At 40.9% G+C, this 18,049-nt stretch overlaps 1 protein-coding gene across 1 annotated transcript in view; it reads left to right on the top strand.

Annotated features, from left to right (window-relative positions):
• LOC121422023 overlaps nucleotides 1–18,049 on the top strand; it is a 65,381-nt gene that overhangs the window by 13,882 nt on the left and 33,450 nt on the right. The window contains exons 6-13 of the mRNA XM_041616825.1: nucleotides 13–186; nucleotides 1,103–1,288; nucleotides 2,694–2,918; nucleotides 4,142–4,412; nucleotides 5,249–5,446; nucleotides 6,010–6,126; nucleotides 14,488–14,693; nucleotides 16,074–16,158. Of these exons, the coding sequence (XP_041472759.1) occupies nucleotides 13–186; nucleotides 1,103–1,288; nucleotides 2,694–2,918; nucleotides 4,142–4,412; nucleotides 5,249–5,446; nucleotides 6,010–6,126; nucleotides 14,488–14,693; nucleotides 16,074–16,158 (1,462 nt within the window). The remainder of the gene's footprint in view (nucleotides 1–12; nucleotides 187–1,102; nucleotides 1,289–2,693; nucleotides 2,919–4,141; nucleotides 4,413–5,248; nucleotides 5,447–6,009; nucleotides 6,127–14,487; nucleotides 14,694–16,073; nucleotides 16,159–18,049) is intronic.

Raw genomic sequence — 18,049 nt, 5'->3', positions numbered from 1 at the left:
TCATCATTACAGTGTACATCAACGGGCATGATACATTTTTCGAACTACTATCCACGCAGCTATCACCTGTTCAAGTACATCAACCCGTCGTTATATAATCTTTTTGATATCTACCGCGATCCATCTATTGCGGCATTCGGTGCACCGGTCGACCTTAACCGCGGCAATCCAAAGATCTATTATCAGGTAAGTTATTCAGGTACATCTTTCAAACTACTATCCACGTATTTAAAACCTGTAAAAGTACATCACCCTTTTGCTATAAGAATTATCTACCGTGAGCCGCGGTAATCCAAGAATCTCTTGTGTCATTTCTAATTTTATTGGTTGGTTTTTGCAACATTTTTCATAACAAAAATCTGGACAAGAAAATGTATATCTAAAATTTGATACTGAACAAATAATTTTTTATCTAAATCATCAATATATCATATAAAAAAACAATTTAAGCAGTATTTGCTGTTACACAATAGATGGATGCAAGGGTCGTCACAAAAGCAAAGCTTGAAAACGTGACAGCCCCAATACCTTATTTTCATGAATCTGAGTGCACTCAGCCTTTTTGTTGATGCGCTTACATGTACTTCGATGCACGCAAACACATACACATACTAAATGTACATACACACACATATGCTTTTAACGGTGGTATACACACTGAGGGAGACAGCTCAACCGTGCAATGGAAAAATGAAAAGTACACGGTTGCCGTGGAATGAAAAATAAAATTTGCATGCTTGCGGCATTAAATGGATCTATTATTGAGTGGCTTTCAACCAATCAAATTACAAGAGTCAATGACACATATTTTGTGTGTTTCAAAAATCGAGTTGCCTTGGTAATAATATATTATATGCCGCAAATTAGGTAAAATCTGCAGTTTGTACATGTACTACTCCATTAGTTCTCTACCAATTCTTATGAAATTTGGCTCACATATTGGTCTGGAGGTAAAGATGTGGTACATGTATTAGGTATATTTTTCCTTGCATTGAAAACTGTTGCCATGGTAACAACATACGGCAGGGGTTTTAATCATCTCCAGTGATAGTTCCAGTTGTTAATGTTATTTTTACATTACAATTCCCACATTGTTTGGTAGGTATACGACATTAACAGGGGGTACGGAAACTCAGCTGCTCTTCTCGCAGCGGTACAAGAAAGACTTGAGGCATCTCCGTCCCTTCCAGCAGGGTTAGAGTCCTTCCGGTTCATCAATGGAATCAACTTCATCTGCAAGATTACGTGGGAAAATGTGCAACCTCGGGGATCAGTGGCAGGACAGGAGGTAAAATGGATTTTTTTTTAAAGTTGCAACAGGGTCATTAATGGCTTTGAGTTGCGACAGAGACATAAATAGAGATAGTTTGGCCAACCATGGACCTATAGCTCCATGGGACAACCCGGATACAATGAGTTACCGCACTAATGCTGTTAGGCAAGCCCATTATTCAAAGGAAATTGCGCTATATTGGTTACCCTTTGAAACCGGGTTGGCCAAACTCGCTCTATTTTGGCTCTGAGTTGTTATAATAGCTCCTATTGTGCCCCAACGTTCCTCACACTGTTCTTCGACTGTTAGGACTACTGGAAGTAATTCTATTATGAATCGTTCTCATCTTCTGTAGAATATCAAGTGTTGTTAAAGATTTGTGCTTGATTTACTGAGTATGCTTCTTGCAAAAAAGAGTGTAATCTGATTTGCTACAGCTAACGTTGATCTAGGAAGAAGGGCTGCAACCTTGCAATCATTTATTTCATCCTATTGGAGAAACCGTAGATCTTAACCCATGTTATAAGACGCAACTTGCTATTAACTCTTAACATGCCACGCACACTACTAACCCAATGCCACAGTGCTAATCCGATGCTAATCCCCTGTGCCAGCCACAAAACCCCCCTGTGCCACATTGATTTTGGGATCGCGAGTCGTATTCACTCCTTCCAATAGTCATGATTACAATTGCTTGTAACTCTCTAACGATTAGTTTATCCACAAAATATTGTGTAGTAAAGTTGTAGGAAATTTCATACCCCTTATAATGATGTCCTCATTATATGGATTGGTTATTATCTTTACCGCTAAAATATGAGTTGTATCAAGTAGTTCCATTTTGTGGAGTGTTTTGTATGGATCAAAAACCTAGGTCTCTTCCCTCTCAGAGGCGGAGCCATATCTTGTAAAAATGTAGAAATACTCGAAAAAGTCGAATGTAAACCACGTAAGTTTATCTGTCAGAAAGCAGAGTTCACACTGCACACAATAGTGCTAATTACGGCGTGCATGCGATGCGCAATACAATGCAAAACGGCGTAACAATGATTGTTATTCCGAATGTGCGCAGTCATGCACGAAGCAGGTGAGGGTAGGAAACAATGCAAGCACAAAGCAATCAATAGTAGGCATGCGAGCACGAGTGTGGCATGTTATAGTAGGATACGTAGCGTGCACGAAGCACTCAATGAGTTAAAGCTTAATCCTATTTGTATCGTTATAGTTTTGATTTCCTTTGTTTTTTTGTTTTTTTAATGTGTTTAAATGTAGCAGGGCCCTCTGGGAGAACAGTGTATGTCACTGATGAGGCTACCCTGGATAAATAAGACTTTATGATAATAATAACAATCTATTACATGTAATTGCAACACAATCTTTGCAATTGATTGCACATCTTTTTCTTGCGACGCCCCCTTAGACTGTTACCTACCAAGCTATTCTCTTCACTGACGGAAGAAGAAGTGGTGTTCTGACAATGTACCAGGGGGGCAGTTTCAACTGGAATCCACTCTCTAAGTCAGTACCAGCTAGAATCGGTTTCAGTACCAGGCATAATTGGTATAACGTCTATGAAGGAAACTCTCTAGCTGTACTGTATGAAAGCTATCGTCCTGATCTTAGAGTTGGCAACACTGGTCTTCTGGTAAGATATAGGTTCCTACTTTCTCACATTTTAGGGTTCCGTCTATGGAAAGTCAACAACTGCAACATCTATTCTTCATGTTAATACAAAATGTTTTCTTGATATGATGTGCACTCATCCTTCTTTCATCAATGTTGTTTTTACAATTGTGTGTGCCCTTCTTAGTTTACAAAGAAAATGAAATATCTTGAAGTAGTTGGGGATCTGTCTTGATCTAGACTTTTGAATGTTAAAAGTTCATAAAATGGCAGAGATCTTAACTGTCTCATTCGATTTCACCGCACACCTTTTGATTAGTCTGTTACCCGATTTTGGATAAAACGTAATACAATTTGATGTTAATATTGAATCATGGAATATCTTACTGTGTAATGTTCTAAATCATCGTATGAATACGTAATTATGTTCAAATCAGTGACTATGCTATCATCCTTATTAGATTAAAAGCAAATTTAATATCTAGCTGTGATGACGCCATAGCAGTCGTATGATTGGCTGCGATTTGAAACTAATTTGGGCTTATGCAAAATGGCTGTATTAGTATATTCTCTCACACTTTTCATTTACGTATTCTAAAAATGAGCAAAATGTGATTTGTGAAATCGAGACAAGGGGATTACCTGGCCAAGATGGGTTTATCGGGGTTAGAAAAGTTGTTTGAGATTTGCAAACGCAAAACGGGGTATGCGACCGCAGTTTGCAGTCCGAAGTGAGGTCGAGAATCAAACGGGAAATTTTCATAATGCAAGCACAGTACAAACCCGCGTACATGTTCTCTCCCCACACCAGAGCTCATATTTTTCCCTGGAAGCGTACATGGTTCTTTTTAAGATTTTTATTTCATTCAGAGGAAGAAAAAGCCTGAATGAAATAAAAATCTTAAAAAGGTCAGATTCACCCGTTTGTCGAACTATAGTTGCTTCAAGATCAGCAAAGGCACTTGTACAGGCTTTTGCTTATGCTGGCCCTGTTCTCTGGAATGATTTCCCCTGGTAATCCAAGAATGCACTTGAGTTTGCACTTTTAAACGTTTGTGCAATGCTTCATATTCCTAATTGACAAATAGGCCTACTCCTTCTTTGGTTTATCATGACATATACTTTTCTTTATTTATCTCTCTCTTTCTCTCCCTCTTTCATTCTGCCTTTTTACATTCTACAGAATGAATTTAGAGCATTATAACTCAAATATAAATAATATCATTATTATCTCTTACTAAACAGGGCCGAGACATCTACCGTCTTGATTCGAACCCTGACTGGTACATCAACCCACGCCGATACTGTCAAGATTGGTACAGAAATGATCTGAGTGAGCCATCCTGGGCATTGTGGGCAGAGCCATGCCCCTGTACTCGCTGGCAGGCCAGGATTGATGGAAGGTTTACTCGCTGCAACTACCCTATCTATGGCTACGGTTATGGCTACGCCTATGGCTACGGTTATGGCTACGGATACAGTTACGGCTATGCGGGTCTTCCTAGTTATTATTTCGGTGAGCAGTATATTTTTCTTTTCGTGCATGTGTTTCTTGTAATGAAGACATTCCTTTATTATAAGTGGGTCTTGTCATATTCCTTCTTGTAAGATATCATATTCCACAGACTTGAGAGTTACAGTATTTTATAAGATTCTACCAGAACATCCTGGCTGCATCCAACAAACAATATCCCTTATTCTGATATTAGCCATTGTCTTGATCTCAAGCTTTACCTAATGCAAATTCACAATCTGAACCCTGTTAACATAAAAATGGACCGGATGCTAAACTAGACAGGGTTCCCACGGTCATGGAAAATCCTGGAAAATCCTGGAAAAATTTGTGGTCCTAGACAGTCAGGGAAAAGTCAAGGAATTTGAAAAATTTGTGAAAAGTCTTGTGAAAAGTCATGGAATTGCATTTACCTCATGGCTATGGCAGCTTTCCGTTTTGTCGTGTCTCACAAAGTTCTCTCATACTTAATTATCATACTCTGCTGTGTCTGATTTTGGAAACCGTGCCAGAAAGCAAGTCATGAAAAGCAGCAATTCAGTCATGGAAAAGTCATGGAATTCTGTTTTCAAATTTCTGTGGGAACCCTGCTAGAACAGGGCTTACATTAAGGAAATTCCATGAAGCCCACAGTTTCATGCCCCCTTACTTTTTAATTTGTACAATGTACTCATTTGATTTTCTACCGGGTTCTGTAATAAAGTGTCCTATAGAAAAGTCAGCTTGTCTTCAAAATATTAATAGCCTGGATAACAAAGTGCGATACCACAGTCTTAATCAGGATACTAATATTACTATGATTCATTTGTATTTTGTCATATCTTATGTCCTATTATCAGACAGTAGAGGGACTACCTGTTACCAGCCTCGATGGCCCAGATTTGGAGGTGGATACAGATGTACCTATGAGTTCTCTGCTTTGATCAGGGGCTATAGAAGTCTTTGGCGGTCCAGCCACTACCAAGCAGTCATGCCACCGAACGCTAGATTCTTCTCATTCTTCTATTACTCCCTTAGTTACTATTATTCATGGATTGGTGAGTTTGCATGTACAGTATATGCCAAGCGTTGTGGTCTGGTGGAGCTGACCCTCGCTTTTTAGATTGCGATGGGTTTGATTGCCAGTCCTTGGAGTGCTGCGTGTGTAATTCTCCATGCTCATAAGAGTAGCCATGTATCCCAGAATAACTTTTTGTGTATTTCATGTCACATGACCAAAATCAAAGGCCGTTCAGGGTCAATTTACTTTGGCCGTGTTGGGGGTATTTGTTGAAATGACATCATAATTTGGAAAGTTCATGGATGTACACATGTAATTCATGAAACATGGACATAAGGTTAATCAAGTATGAATGATTGTTTTGCACATGTCATAGGTCACATGATCATGGTCAAAGGTCATGTTGATCGAGTAAATGGACATAGTAGTTTATCATGATATGAGTGTTTTCTGTGTGAATAATTGTTTTCAGCACTGCTGCTATATCGAATCGCGTAATGGAGGCGAGGCTGCCAGAGGCTTTCCACCTGATTTTTCTACTGTAATCATCTCAATTGTATTAGTTAATCAGTATTTTATTGTTATTTTTACACTGTATAGAGAGAGATGTCCTACCACGCTTCTACTGTTGCGGACTTGCTGGTGGAAATTTCTGTAGGCTTTATGAGCAGCGTCGTCCACGGGCTCACTGCTTCGGTTACAGACGACCATGGTGGGGTAAGAATAAATGTCCCTGAACTGAAATAGTGATTAACAATGATATTATTATCATATCAGATGAGATAGCATACTGTAAGAGTGGAAATTGATTATGAATTTTGCGTTTTGGACCATTGTCTGGACCATTGGATGATTTACTACACTGCGCTATACTTACCTATACCATCTCATCAAATTGCTATTCGTTACCCTGACTCGAATAGCCACCGGTAAAAAACTCCCCGAAAGAGGCTAACTGCAAACAGATAGCCTGGGAAACCCGTCACGGGACGAGACCCATAAAACCCCCTCGCCACATATAAGCCTCCTCTTTCGTTACCGCGACGTCGTTGAGTACACTCGAAACGTTTAGCCACCGCGCAATTTTTTTTATGAATCACGATGTCTGAAGAAATAACTGAATTAAACATTATTAATTCCAAAGCCTCCCCCAACCCAAAAGATCTCAATTAAAAGGGGAGATCAACTCGGTCAAGATAAAGCCGAGGGCCTTTATCTCGGTCAAGACAAAGCCGAGAAATAATAACAGCACGATGATAAGGCGGCCAAGATAAAGCCGAAGAATAGGAAGTCTAACACTTATAACCCGGCCAAGACAACGCCGGCTAATGACACTACACAATCAGACACCCAGCCCCTTAGGCGGGAGGTAGACAAGGGTACGGATAAATCGGAAGAGCCTGTTTACACTCCTTCCGATCGGGGTAGCTCCTCGTCAAAGACTAGGGCGGGCAAGAAGAAGCCTCGCGATGACCACTCGTGTTCTAATGACAATCAGGCTCGAGTTAACGACCCACTACAACCCCTATATTTCTTATAAGAAGCTTCGACTGGCCCGGGATTGTGACCGGTCAGTCCATTCATTGCCAGATCCCGCCGAGACGGGTCATCATTAGTTATCTATAGTACAGTCCACCAGGTTGGTGTATCATCGTACTTGTAGATTTGTGCAGGAGTTCATACAGTGCTGTGGAATTAAGATCTATTCTACGTACATGCGGTTTAAAATAATAATAATAATAAAGAGAAAGTATTAACAATTGTAGTAGTTGGATCTTGGAAGCCTTGCAGGCGGTCCTCCCCCATCGGGTGCTGCAATCGACCCATCCCGAGCCGCCCGAGACAATGGGCTAATGAAAACTCGACTCATTCTAGACCATAATTCAATGCTCTAGACGTAGAGAGAGAGGCCTAGATCGCCTCATACAGATCGCGGAGTTGGGGCTAATGATAACTCGCCTCGTACTAGCCGTAGATAATAGGAGTTTTCTATCGTGGGAGAATCTGATTCGGAATTCGATTACCACCGACCCAATTCATTAGAAGAGATTGGGGGCGATTTCCCCCCAACAAATTCTTATAGCAGCTCCTTGCATTCCCTGAAAGCTGCCCAGAAAATGGGATTCGATCGAAGAGATTCACCATTAGGGGTACGAGAGAGTTCTGGCTTACTCAAACGCGATACTCCGACTAGTGGGAACATGCATTTTAAATACTGCCCTCATCTTCGGGCCGAAAACAGTATACCAGTAGCGTAGCGAATAATGAGCGAGAGAGAAGTCAATCTTCCGCCTGAACTCGTCCGTCTGCGATCAAGATGGACGCTCCGTATATAGATCCTGCTTTCGGGACGTCCGCTCCCAGATAAGCAACACTCTCGGCTTATACCCATCAGTAAAGAAGTCTCGAACTTTTATCGGTTTGCCGCTCAAGACTTTGAGGATTTTTTGTGCATCCCTTCGGCCCCGGACGTTGCTTTCCGTGTCGGGGATGCGGGAGCGAGGTAGACTAGATCGGGCCGTAACCCTCGCCGCGGCACTGGTTACCACTCAGCCGACTATCAGCTTACAGTTTGCAGCGCTGGACGTGGCCGTGGCCGCCCGGAGCGGTATGGTTTTCGCGATGTACTAGGGGTATCTGATATCCGCTCGTAGTGAGGCTGAGCGGCTTGGACTGAGTCTCTACCAATGACAAGAACTTATTGCTAGAGTCACAAAATCGCTGATCTCCAGTATGAGCAAGCAGCAATCAACACTGCTATGCACAAGGGCAAGGAGCGCTAAAGACTAGATGCTCTCAAGATGATTGAGAAAGGGGCAGCTACTGAGGTGGACTTCTCATTCTCAATAAGTTTCCTTGCAAAGGTAAGGACTTGTTTCATGGACACTTTCAAGAAGTATTGCACAAATCTTTTTCAGCCAGCACCACAGCTGACAAGACATTTTATAAGCTCTCCTCGAGTAGACCTAGTCCAGGGCCAGACCAGAGACCTCCATACGCTAGCTCTAGCTCCATACCCTAGACCTATAATGAACTTAAAGGGTCATCCCCCTCTTCCCTCGCTCTGGTAGTGACGCCAGGAATGAAAGGGGCCGCTGGGAAAGTCATAGGAATCCTCATGGTGGGGGACGGGGCCGCCAGGCGTTCTTTCAATGCACCAATTTCAGGGCCCCCACTCATAACCGGGACTTATGACAATCTAACACTAACCCTTCCCCACAAGCAGTAGGGAGAAGACTATTTCTTTGCCTTTACTTTTCATTATTTGAAATCTGTTCCAAGCCCACAGCAATATGTAATATTGAGGTGTTCATGTGCCCCCCCCAAAAAAAAAAAAAAATCCTTTCATATCAGAAGAACATAGAAAGGAGGAAATAGTGGTGATGGATGAGGTTGTCAAAATCATACCAGGCAAATCATACAGGCATAATGGTAAAACTTGCCAAACTTGGGTTACTTACAAAGTTGCGTTCACTTGTATAGAATGTAGACCTAGTAATATTCTTGATAATTTTGTGGCATCTGAGGTATATATCTACACTATTTTTGGCTTATAAAGCAATGACAGAAGTAAGTTGTAGATGTGGTTTATGGAGTGGTCCTTGGATGCTCAGACAGTCTTGAGATCTCAAACCAAGGCCTGAGGGTGGTGAACCCTTAAGAATTGCTGCTATTGTCCATCAGTTTCTACCACACTTGCCATAATGATATCAGCTTCTCCTTGGAAATATTTATGACATAAATCTACTGTGTGTTCCAATGATAAAGATTCCCATACAATCCCAGAGTTCTCAATCAGGGATTGTGATTAAGATAATATTTTAATGTTCGTAATAGAAATCTGAGTTTAGAAATATTCCAAAATTCTTTTTACCCAATTTATTGTGAGCCCGGCAGCCACTGTGCAGCTCCAGACCGATGAGGCTCTATACTCTAAATGTTGAACGCCGAACAGGGTGGTAGCAAATACCCCCCCCCCACACCTGTTTGTGAGAAGTACATTCTACCAACTGATCCAACTAACTGGTTCTGAAAGTGTACAAGGGGTGGTCAATTTTTTGCCTACATCAAATTGAAGGCCAATATGGTATCTCATATATTTTGCCTGCAACTTTCATTAGGAATTGGTTAATGATATTAAATCAGTTCTTGTTTAGCACATATCACATTATTTCCAAAGACCTGGATATTATTACCCTGGGTTTTCGAGGAATAAAGTCCTGCCAGGTACCCATTCATCTCTCTTGGATTGAGTGCTGCGCAATGTGGATTAAAAAAAAAAAAAAAAAATTTGCTGAAGGTAATTATGCCATGACTGGGATACGAGCCCACGACCCTCTGTTACAAAGTTGGAAGACTAATCCACAGGGCCACAAAGCCCCACATCATCTGTACGATATTCATTACTATGCAAATGTCATTGGTTTGATCATGAAGCCCTTGTCTGATATCAAACAGTCGCTATGGACCTTGCAGCAATCCAACAACTATCAAAGGGTTGAGCAAGTGCTGTTTAAAGAGGTTTCCATCCAAAATAACTGTTTGAAAAGGATAGAAAAGACAATTCTAGATTTGTTAGGGATTCCACCAGAAAGGTTATATCTTATGATATGACAGGTTTGTTCTCAAACCAGGGCCCTGTCTTACAAAGAGTTACGATTGATCCAATCAATCGTCCAATTAATCGTAACTATATTGAAATCCATCAGTGTCATAAAATTTTTTCTACAGGAAATTTGCATAATGTCATTTGTAAACGAGAAGCTCACTGAAATTTTAAGATAACAGTGAATGCATGAATATACATCATAATTAGAACACTCATGATTCTAGACTCCAGAGATACTTCAGATGGTGTGGCAGTTTACAAATTGATCCAATTTCTGCCTCTTTAAGTCAGATAGCAGATTTATTTCCTTTATTATTTGATGAAGGTTTATCAGTCTCTTTTATAAGGGGTTACTGGTCAACCATAGCCATTCATTCAGGCTTCTATAATAGGGAAACTACCTCAATTCAGCTGTCCTTACCAGACTAACAAGATCCTTCTTAACAGATTCCTCCCAGCCGAAGACTCTTCCCCAATTGGAACCTGCCAAGAGTCCTTCGGTGCCCTAGCCAAATTCCCCTTTAAACCCATACATAATTGCTCCCTTCTTGATCTTTCCATTAAGACAGCCTTCTTGTTGACTATAGCTTCAAGTCTAAGACGTAGTTTGCTTCATGCACCACGGTGAGACCGGGTCATATTCGTTGGGAGAAGGACAGAGTCCGCTTGATCCCTAGACCTGATTTCCTAGCTTAGAAAAAGAAACCCCTAAATCCTGTGGTGTTGTTCTTCCAACCATTAGGGGGATATCATGGCTGAATGGATAACGCACTTGACTAGCGTCCTTGGAGTCCCAGGTTCAAGTCCTGGGGTGAACAATGTGATTTTACAGTCTCTCGTCAGTTTCCGAAGATAGGTTATGTTGTCCTGTACGTGCCTTAAAGTGGTACATTGATTAAAGTACATTCGCACTTCCCACCAACTGTTCATTAGTTCAATAGAACCTCACAGCCCTGTTAATCCAATTACAATTTCTCGAAGGTTAGTGCAGGGGATCAGGTCAGATGGAGAAAATGCCATTTTATCAGGATCCTTTAGAGCCCACGATTCACGGGGCATAGCAGCATCTTGGGCACTTTTCAGGGTACCTCTTTGGAGGAGATCCTCCAGGCATCCTATTGGACCTATTCAATACCTTTGTATCTTATTACTTATTTGATGTAATAGCCAAGACACAGGTTTTGCCTTGGCGGTTCTTGTCTTGTCCTAATTTTTCCTAGGCTATTTCCAGTTGATATATTTCATTAACGTGGTTGATGATTCTTATCCCTTTATTACAAGAGTAGCTTCTCCAGTTGGGAGACTACTCCATTTTATAGTAAATCAGTTTCTTTATCATTGTTTTGCCTACTTGTCTGGAAAGGGTCTCGTTTCTGCCCCTCCTCCAGTTTTTCCGTGCTATTCTAGCAATTTGATGAGATGGTATAGGTAAGTATAGCGCAGTGTAGTAAATCAGAATGCTCAGTAGTGAGCATATTATTTACTAACAAGCTATACTTACCTATAGCTCCCCACCCGTCCTCCCCAGCAGACCTCGCCCCTCCTTGGCAACGAAAGAGGAGGCTTATATGTGGCGAGGGGGTTTTATGGGTCTCGTCCCGTGACGGGTTTCCCAGGCTATCTGTTTGCAGTTAGCCTCTTTCGGGGAGTTTTTTACCGGTGGCTATTCGAGTCAGGGTAACGAATAGCAATTTGATGAGATGGTATAGGTAAGTATAGCTTGTTAGTAAATAATATGCTCACTACTGAGCATTCTGATCAATTCACTCAATTCGCCACTGCCACGCTGCTGGCCGTGGGTAGCGGCAATACTAATACACTCCACAAAGTCTAAACTACAGAATTTCATGAATGCTGCTGGACTATAAAAAGTGAAAAAAAAAGAATACTAGTAAATATCGCTCATAATCCAACAACCTTGCTTGGAAGATATATAAAAAAAAATCGCAGTAAAATATGCATGGAAAATACATCGATTTCCATGAGCTTAGCATACCATAGATGAGCACAAACTTGGCACACTGAGCTCGTTCTGCATGCGCTATGCACGTATGCGATGTTTTGTTTACATACAGTAACAAAACTGGAATGAGTACACATGCGCACAGACTTTATTTTTCTTCTACTTGTAGTTCGTACATGTATGAGAATGAACTCCCTTCTATAGTTAAAAAAGCATCTATTAGCATAATAGCAATATGTTGATCTTATTCTAATTAACCTGAAAATTAAAGCTTTAGAGTGGATTTTTTTCTTTTTTCTCGATAAGAAGAAAATGCTTTGCTTTGGAGTAGCTTTCTTTGTTCTTTTTCTTAATGAGATACAGTAAAAATGCTATGCCTTAATTGGAACAGAAATTTGAGAGTAAAAATGGGGGTCCCCTACACGATACATACCCACCACGCAATATATACTGAGTGCCCCCCCCCCAGCATCAAGAGGCTGAAACTCGGCAGTGCATCGTGGAGGAATGAAGACATGGGGGGGGGGCAAGATCTTCAAGAGCCTTTACCACTTCTTCTGTGCAATGTGCAGCAAACACATCAAAGATGAGAAGAGGGGGCGAAGTGGTTCCTTGTTCCTGTTGAATACATCGTACGTATGGGGCTGTATCTGCTCAACATACCGAACCATGGTGCTTGTGGTATGTGCTCCAGTGAGAAGGCAATTGCCATACATTTACGTATGTCCCAATCATCCAGAAACATTAGGATGGCATCTGAATGTCGTTTCATGATAGATTATCTGAAGGGTAACATCTCGCCACTGAGGGTATAGGCAAGCAGCGCTATGTATTGGCGTTTGTCATCGATACCTCTGATCTCTACTTAATTGCTTTCCCCCCTTTTCATTCATGGTCCAGTTGCTGCACGGAATGACCTCTACACCCATTTGGTCCCAGTTGTGATGACCAGTTCATCCGGGATGTTAAACTTTCTCATCCGATGTCTGATACGCCGATGAAATTTGCCGCCAAGTACTTCAAAATCATCTGGATGGTGCTTGGCAGCCTTGGTGCCCTTCCTCTTCGTGAAGTTCTTTCGCTGGAGGAGTGAACGGGCCCAAGTTTTTTCTAGGCTTATTGGACCCCCAAAATCCTTCAAAAGTGGGGGCTCACACTTTCTGAGCAGATCCTTTGTGGCTGCAATGACAATAGACATAGAAATTGGACCGCCGCTGTCCTTCTGGGCTATCACAGACTTCCTTACTTTCTTGTCACTCTCATCGCCAAGGAGTACGGGCCATCCTCCGGCAGGTTTGTAACTGATCCAGCGTCAACATCAACTCCCTAATTCAACTGCACAAGGTACGCCTTTTTCATGCCCCTTACAGTGCTTTCATTTACAGATCTGTTCAATACCTTACTAAATCTCCTTTCAGCAGTGTTGACTCCATTTTCAGCTGCATACCTCCCGATCTTTGGGCGCATCTCACTCGGGTAAACGCCCTACGGCCTGTCACACAACGATCCAGTGGCTGGCTCAGATATGGCCTTCGCGATGCTATCAGCATTCCGCACTGATGCTGGATCAATACCAGGAATACTAGTTTGATCAGGAAGCCCAAGACCTTTCTCCTTTTGTTTGGAAAGTGGCTTGAAACAACGAAGCATGGTGATGTTGTTGAAGCACTGTGTAAGGCTAAAGGTAGGCCTACGTGACATGTGATGCATCAAAGCAAGGGCGCTTACCCAAGTGCGCCGATATGAATCTCATTTAGGCACAAATATATTTGTGCGTTTTTATTTCGTGCCAAATACACACCGCGTAAAATGGGCGAATATTTCCACTTTTACGGTAGTATTAGATGTAGTACGCCGAGCAAAAAAGTCTTTTAAACTCTCGTTGGAATGCTTCCCACGGATGTGGAGAAAGTGCATACTTTGTATGCAAGCATGCCAGGCCGGGTCAAGTGACTGGAAGAATGATCTGTAAAGCTCTTAGAGACGTCAATCTGATGTGTTAAGTGCTATCGGTTTATAAAAATGGGAAATTATCACAGTTTGCATGGAATTCATTTTCTTTATTTTATTACTAGTATTATTATTATTGTCATTATCATTACTTCTGGTTGTATTATCATTTTTGATATCATTATTATTGTTAGTATTACATACAGTTCTTGTCGTTGTTGCAATCCAGCTTTACAAAACACTTCATACATCTGAACGACCATTCTTAACAGATTTTCTTCAAACTAGTTTCTGTCTTGCAGCTGCATGGAGCGTTTTCATGAAAGAACTTGTCTGACGTTTTATCCAACTTTTTCTACGGTAACATTGCTTCTTAGCCAATCAAAATCGGGAATGTCGTCAGATTTGGCAATTTGTCGGACCAAAAAATGTTGAGGAAATGCCCCCACCCCCATGTAATCGCTTTCTCCACTCCTTCAACTAAATAATGAAAGCAACAACTATCATGATATCAATTTTTAATACTGTTTTTTGTACATTTCATTCAAAATTTTAGGATGGTTTTGGGGTGATCCGCATATCAATACTCTGGATGGGAGGAAATACACCTTCAATGGCCTTGGTGAATACATTACAATGTCTTACAGTCACGGTGATCCATTCGTTTTACAATCAAGAACTGGCAAGGCTTTTAACAACAGTGAACCCGTTGAACACGGAACAGTCTTCATAGGGTTCGCTGCTACACAAGATATCACGAAGGTAGGTGAAGTGCGGAATTCATTTCAGTCAGACCGTAGGTTCCTTTGCTATTGAACAAAAAAGCCAGATTCATCCAAATCATCTCGTGGTTGAATCCTCCTCGCAAAATCTCGTGATTCGTGAGATTTTCTTTCTCTAAGAATTTACCTGTTTTAACCTCAAGTAAAATGAAATCTCATTGCACCATCAGATAGAGTAAATGTTAATCTTTCATATTGGTCATTTATTTTGAATATAATATATTGATTGAAGTGAATTTCTGGCCTGAAAATGTGTCTCAAAACTGAATTTTCTTCCTCTGTTTTCTTTTGCAAATTGTGCAAAACTTTTTATTTTTAGCCTCAATGATATATATATCACCATAAAGCTGAACTTCTGTACTTTATCACAATGCCACTCTTGATATGCGGAACCTTTGAATCGGGTCAAGATCACACTTTTCCCACCAAGGTACAAGACCAGATTTCTGAAATTTGTACTTGCATGAAATCCAGAGTTCTAATTGGCTGGATAAGATTTACAGAACAACAGGCACGGGTAATTTGAGGAGATTACCACATGGGAAGTGTGACCTTCCCATGAACCCAGGCACTGGAACCGTTGGAATTTGCCAGTGTGTGGTCTCTTTGACCAATCACAGTGCAGAATTCTCGTTTTCAAGCTGCTTTATGTACTTGGCCAATGAAAAGTGTGATCTTGACCCGATTAAACCAATTCTTATTTTGAAACCTATTCAATTTTAATATACATATTCAGCTTTATCATGATCTAAAAATCATTTGGGCTCAAACAAAAATAAAGTGTAAATATAGCAGCTTTTGTCAGGTGAAAATGATTATTTTGTAGCATGTCTAGATCAAAATTCTAACCTATATTACAAAATCTTTGAATAAATTCAAACATATAACCTAAAAGAATGATTCTTCTTTATAATGACACCAAAATCATGAAATTCGATGCACAATTGGAGCAGCAATGACCGGTTTAGCAGCGATGGTAAGTGAGTTGTCAAAATGCAAACTCCCAGCCCAGCAGATTAGGCACAGCTGTGCCTACTAGTGCCAGGCCGGCCGCCGGCCTGCCTGCCCTGATGATTGCGCATTAGCTACGCGTATGCTGATATTTTGTTCAATGTGTTCTGATTTTTTTTACCCAGATGAGAGTGAACAGTGAAAATGAAAGAAAACCGATCTTATTAAGGTTTAAAGCACGGAAATATCCCCAATTCCATGCTACACAAAGCTTAGCTATATATCTTACAGTTGATTTATAAGTTTGATTGTACAATGTAACTTTGCATTCTTTTTTTTTATTTCACGGTGACTCGAGAACTGTACAGCATGGATTTATAATCCCACTATTATCATTAATATTGATCAGGTTGAGTTCCAGCTGAACGACAACAGGACAGAAATGAGTATTCTTGTTAATGGTTCCTCCATTAATATGACGGATTTCCTAAATGGTAAGTATAGAATAATGAGTAACGATGATGATGATGATTAAATAGATTAGGATTAAGATGATGATGATAAAGATAAAGATAACAATGCTGATCGATGATGATGACAGCTCATGATCTATTGAACGGTTCCTTCATTAATATGACAGACTTCATAAATATTTATTGTAGTTTGATAAATGTGATAACAATCATCATAATGATGGTGGTGGCGGTGGTAAACTAGTAATGATGCCGCTGAAAGGTAATAATGCACCAGAAAGTGAGGATGCTGTCTAACCTCCATTTATGTGTCGGATTTCCTAAACGTTAAAATCTAACATGAATTAATACTGTACATCAAGACTGACAGCAACTGTTCTTTTGATATAAACTCTGAAAACATCTGATTGACGGTCTGAATCAGTACTAATGATATAATGGTGATGGTGGCTATAATGCCCAGTTGGCACTTGCACGCATTTTGGTGCCTAAGCTGCCCCGCATTGGTGCATGCCAGTGCGGAACACTTTATGGCACAACTTGGCTGTATCAGTTCAGGCATTGTCCCGACATGTTCACGGCAGTTGTGACATGTTTCTGCATTGCTTACGCATAGTTCACGCAGTGTTTAAGCACTGACCCAAGGTGCTTTCAAATATTCTCGACACCCTATTCTGTGACGTTTCTAGCACAAATTTAAATATTCCAACGTTCTGGTGTTGACGGAACTTGACCCGGGGGGGCCACTTACATTGACGAGTGGATACCATGCGCGACCTAAAAAACACGTAAAAAGGATGTCTTTTTCACGATAGGGCACGTTACGTACGTAACGTGATAAGGGTGTCAAAAACACAAAAATAATGAAAAAAAGGTATTTATTTCGATAGAAAAATTACGTGTTTAGGGTCAAATTTGCGGGGATGATAAAAGAAATTTAAAATGTTTCTTAAAGGATGTCCTTTTTGCCCCAACACTTCGTGTTTAGAGTCCGATTTGCATGAGGTGTAGAAGGTGGGGTCGTACTAAACCAAATAAGGTAAAGCCGACGACCGAAGGACCCGTAACAATAAAACATTCCTTTACTTGTTTAGGGGTTCATTTCAGGGAATATTTGCCAAGAGTATCGTTTTGTTTCCAACACTTGTGAAGGGTAGGTTTTCACATGCCAATACTTGTTAAGGGGTGCATTTTCAAAATATGAAAATTACGTGTTTAGGGTGCTTTTCGAGACCCCATGGTCGCGCATGGTGAACTTGACACCTTCTACGTTCGTTGATTAGGACCACTTGCACTGATCACGTGGTCTGCACTTTGCGTATATCATTTGCAAACTATGCATGAAGTATGCTAAGCCTATGCGCAAAGTATGCACAACCTCGATGCCACTACCCTGGTGGTGTACCATTATTTTTTTGTGCCACAAAATTTTTATTTCAACGCCAAACAGTGGCACTACTTGGTTGTGCATATCACTGCCACGCACCTATCTGCCATGACGAAAACCTCCATTTGAGAACACTATACCCCAATTTTCCTCAATCATTTCTCTTCTCCAAGTACGACAAACCCACTGCCCCAAGTTTAAGTATCAAAACACCTGTTTCTTGACCTCGGTCCGAAGATAACACAACAGCCCGAGCGCAAAGCATGCCGCCATTTTATCTACTTACTTTCCTTATTTCGAGGTCGATTTTCTTCGTTCAAAATTGAAAATGAACTAACATTGGATTTCTGAATACAATATGCCTTTGAAAACATGATACAATCATTTCATTCCGGAGGTCCTACTACAGCCAGAGAAGTCTTACGTAATAGCACAGCTGTTGTTTATCATTTCATCCTTGGCTTAACGCTTATTTACTGGCCTGTGGAGGTGAAATTGAGACAGCGGGGATTACCTGGCCAAGAA

This window comes from Lytechinus variegatus, chromosome 9, assembly GCF_018143015.1.
Source record: "Lytechinus variegatus isolate NC3 chromosome 9, Lvar_3.0, whole genome shotgun sequence".
Classification (NCBI taxonomy): domain Eukaryota; kingdom Metazoa; phylum Echinodermata; class Echinoidea; order Temnopleuroida; family Toxopneustidae; genus Lytechinus; species Lytechinus variegatus.
This window is presented reverse-complemented; position numbering and strand designations above follow the sequence as displayed.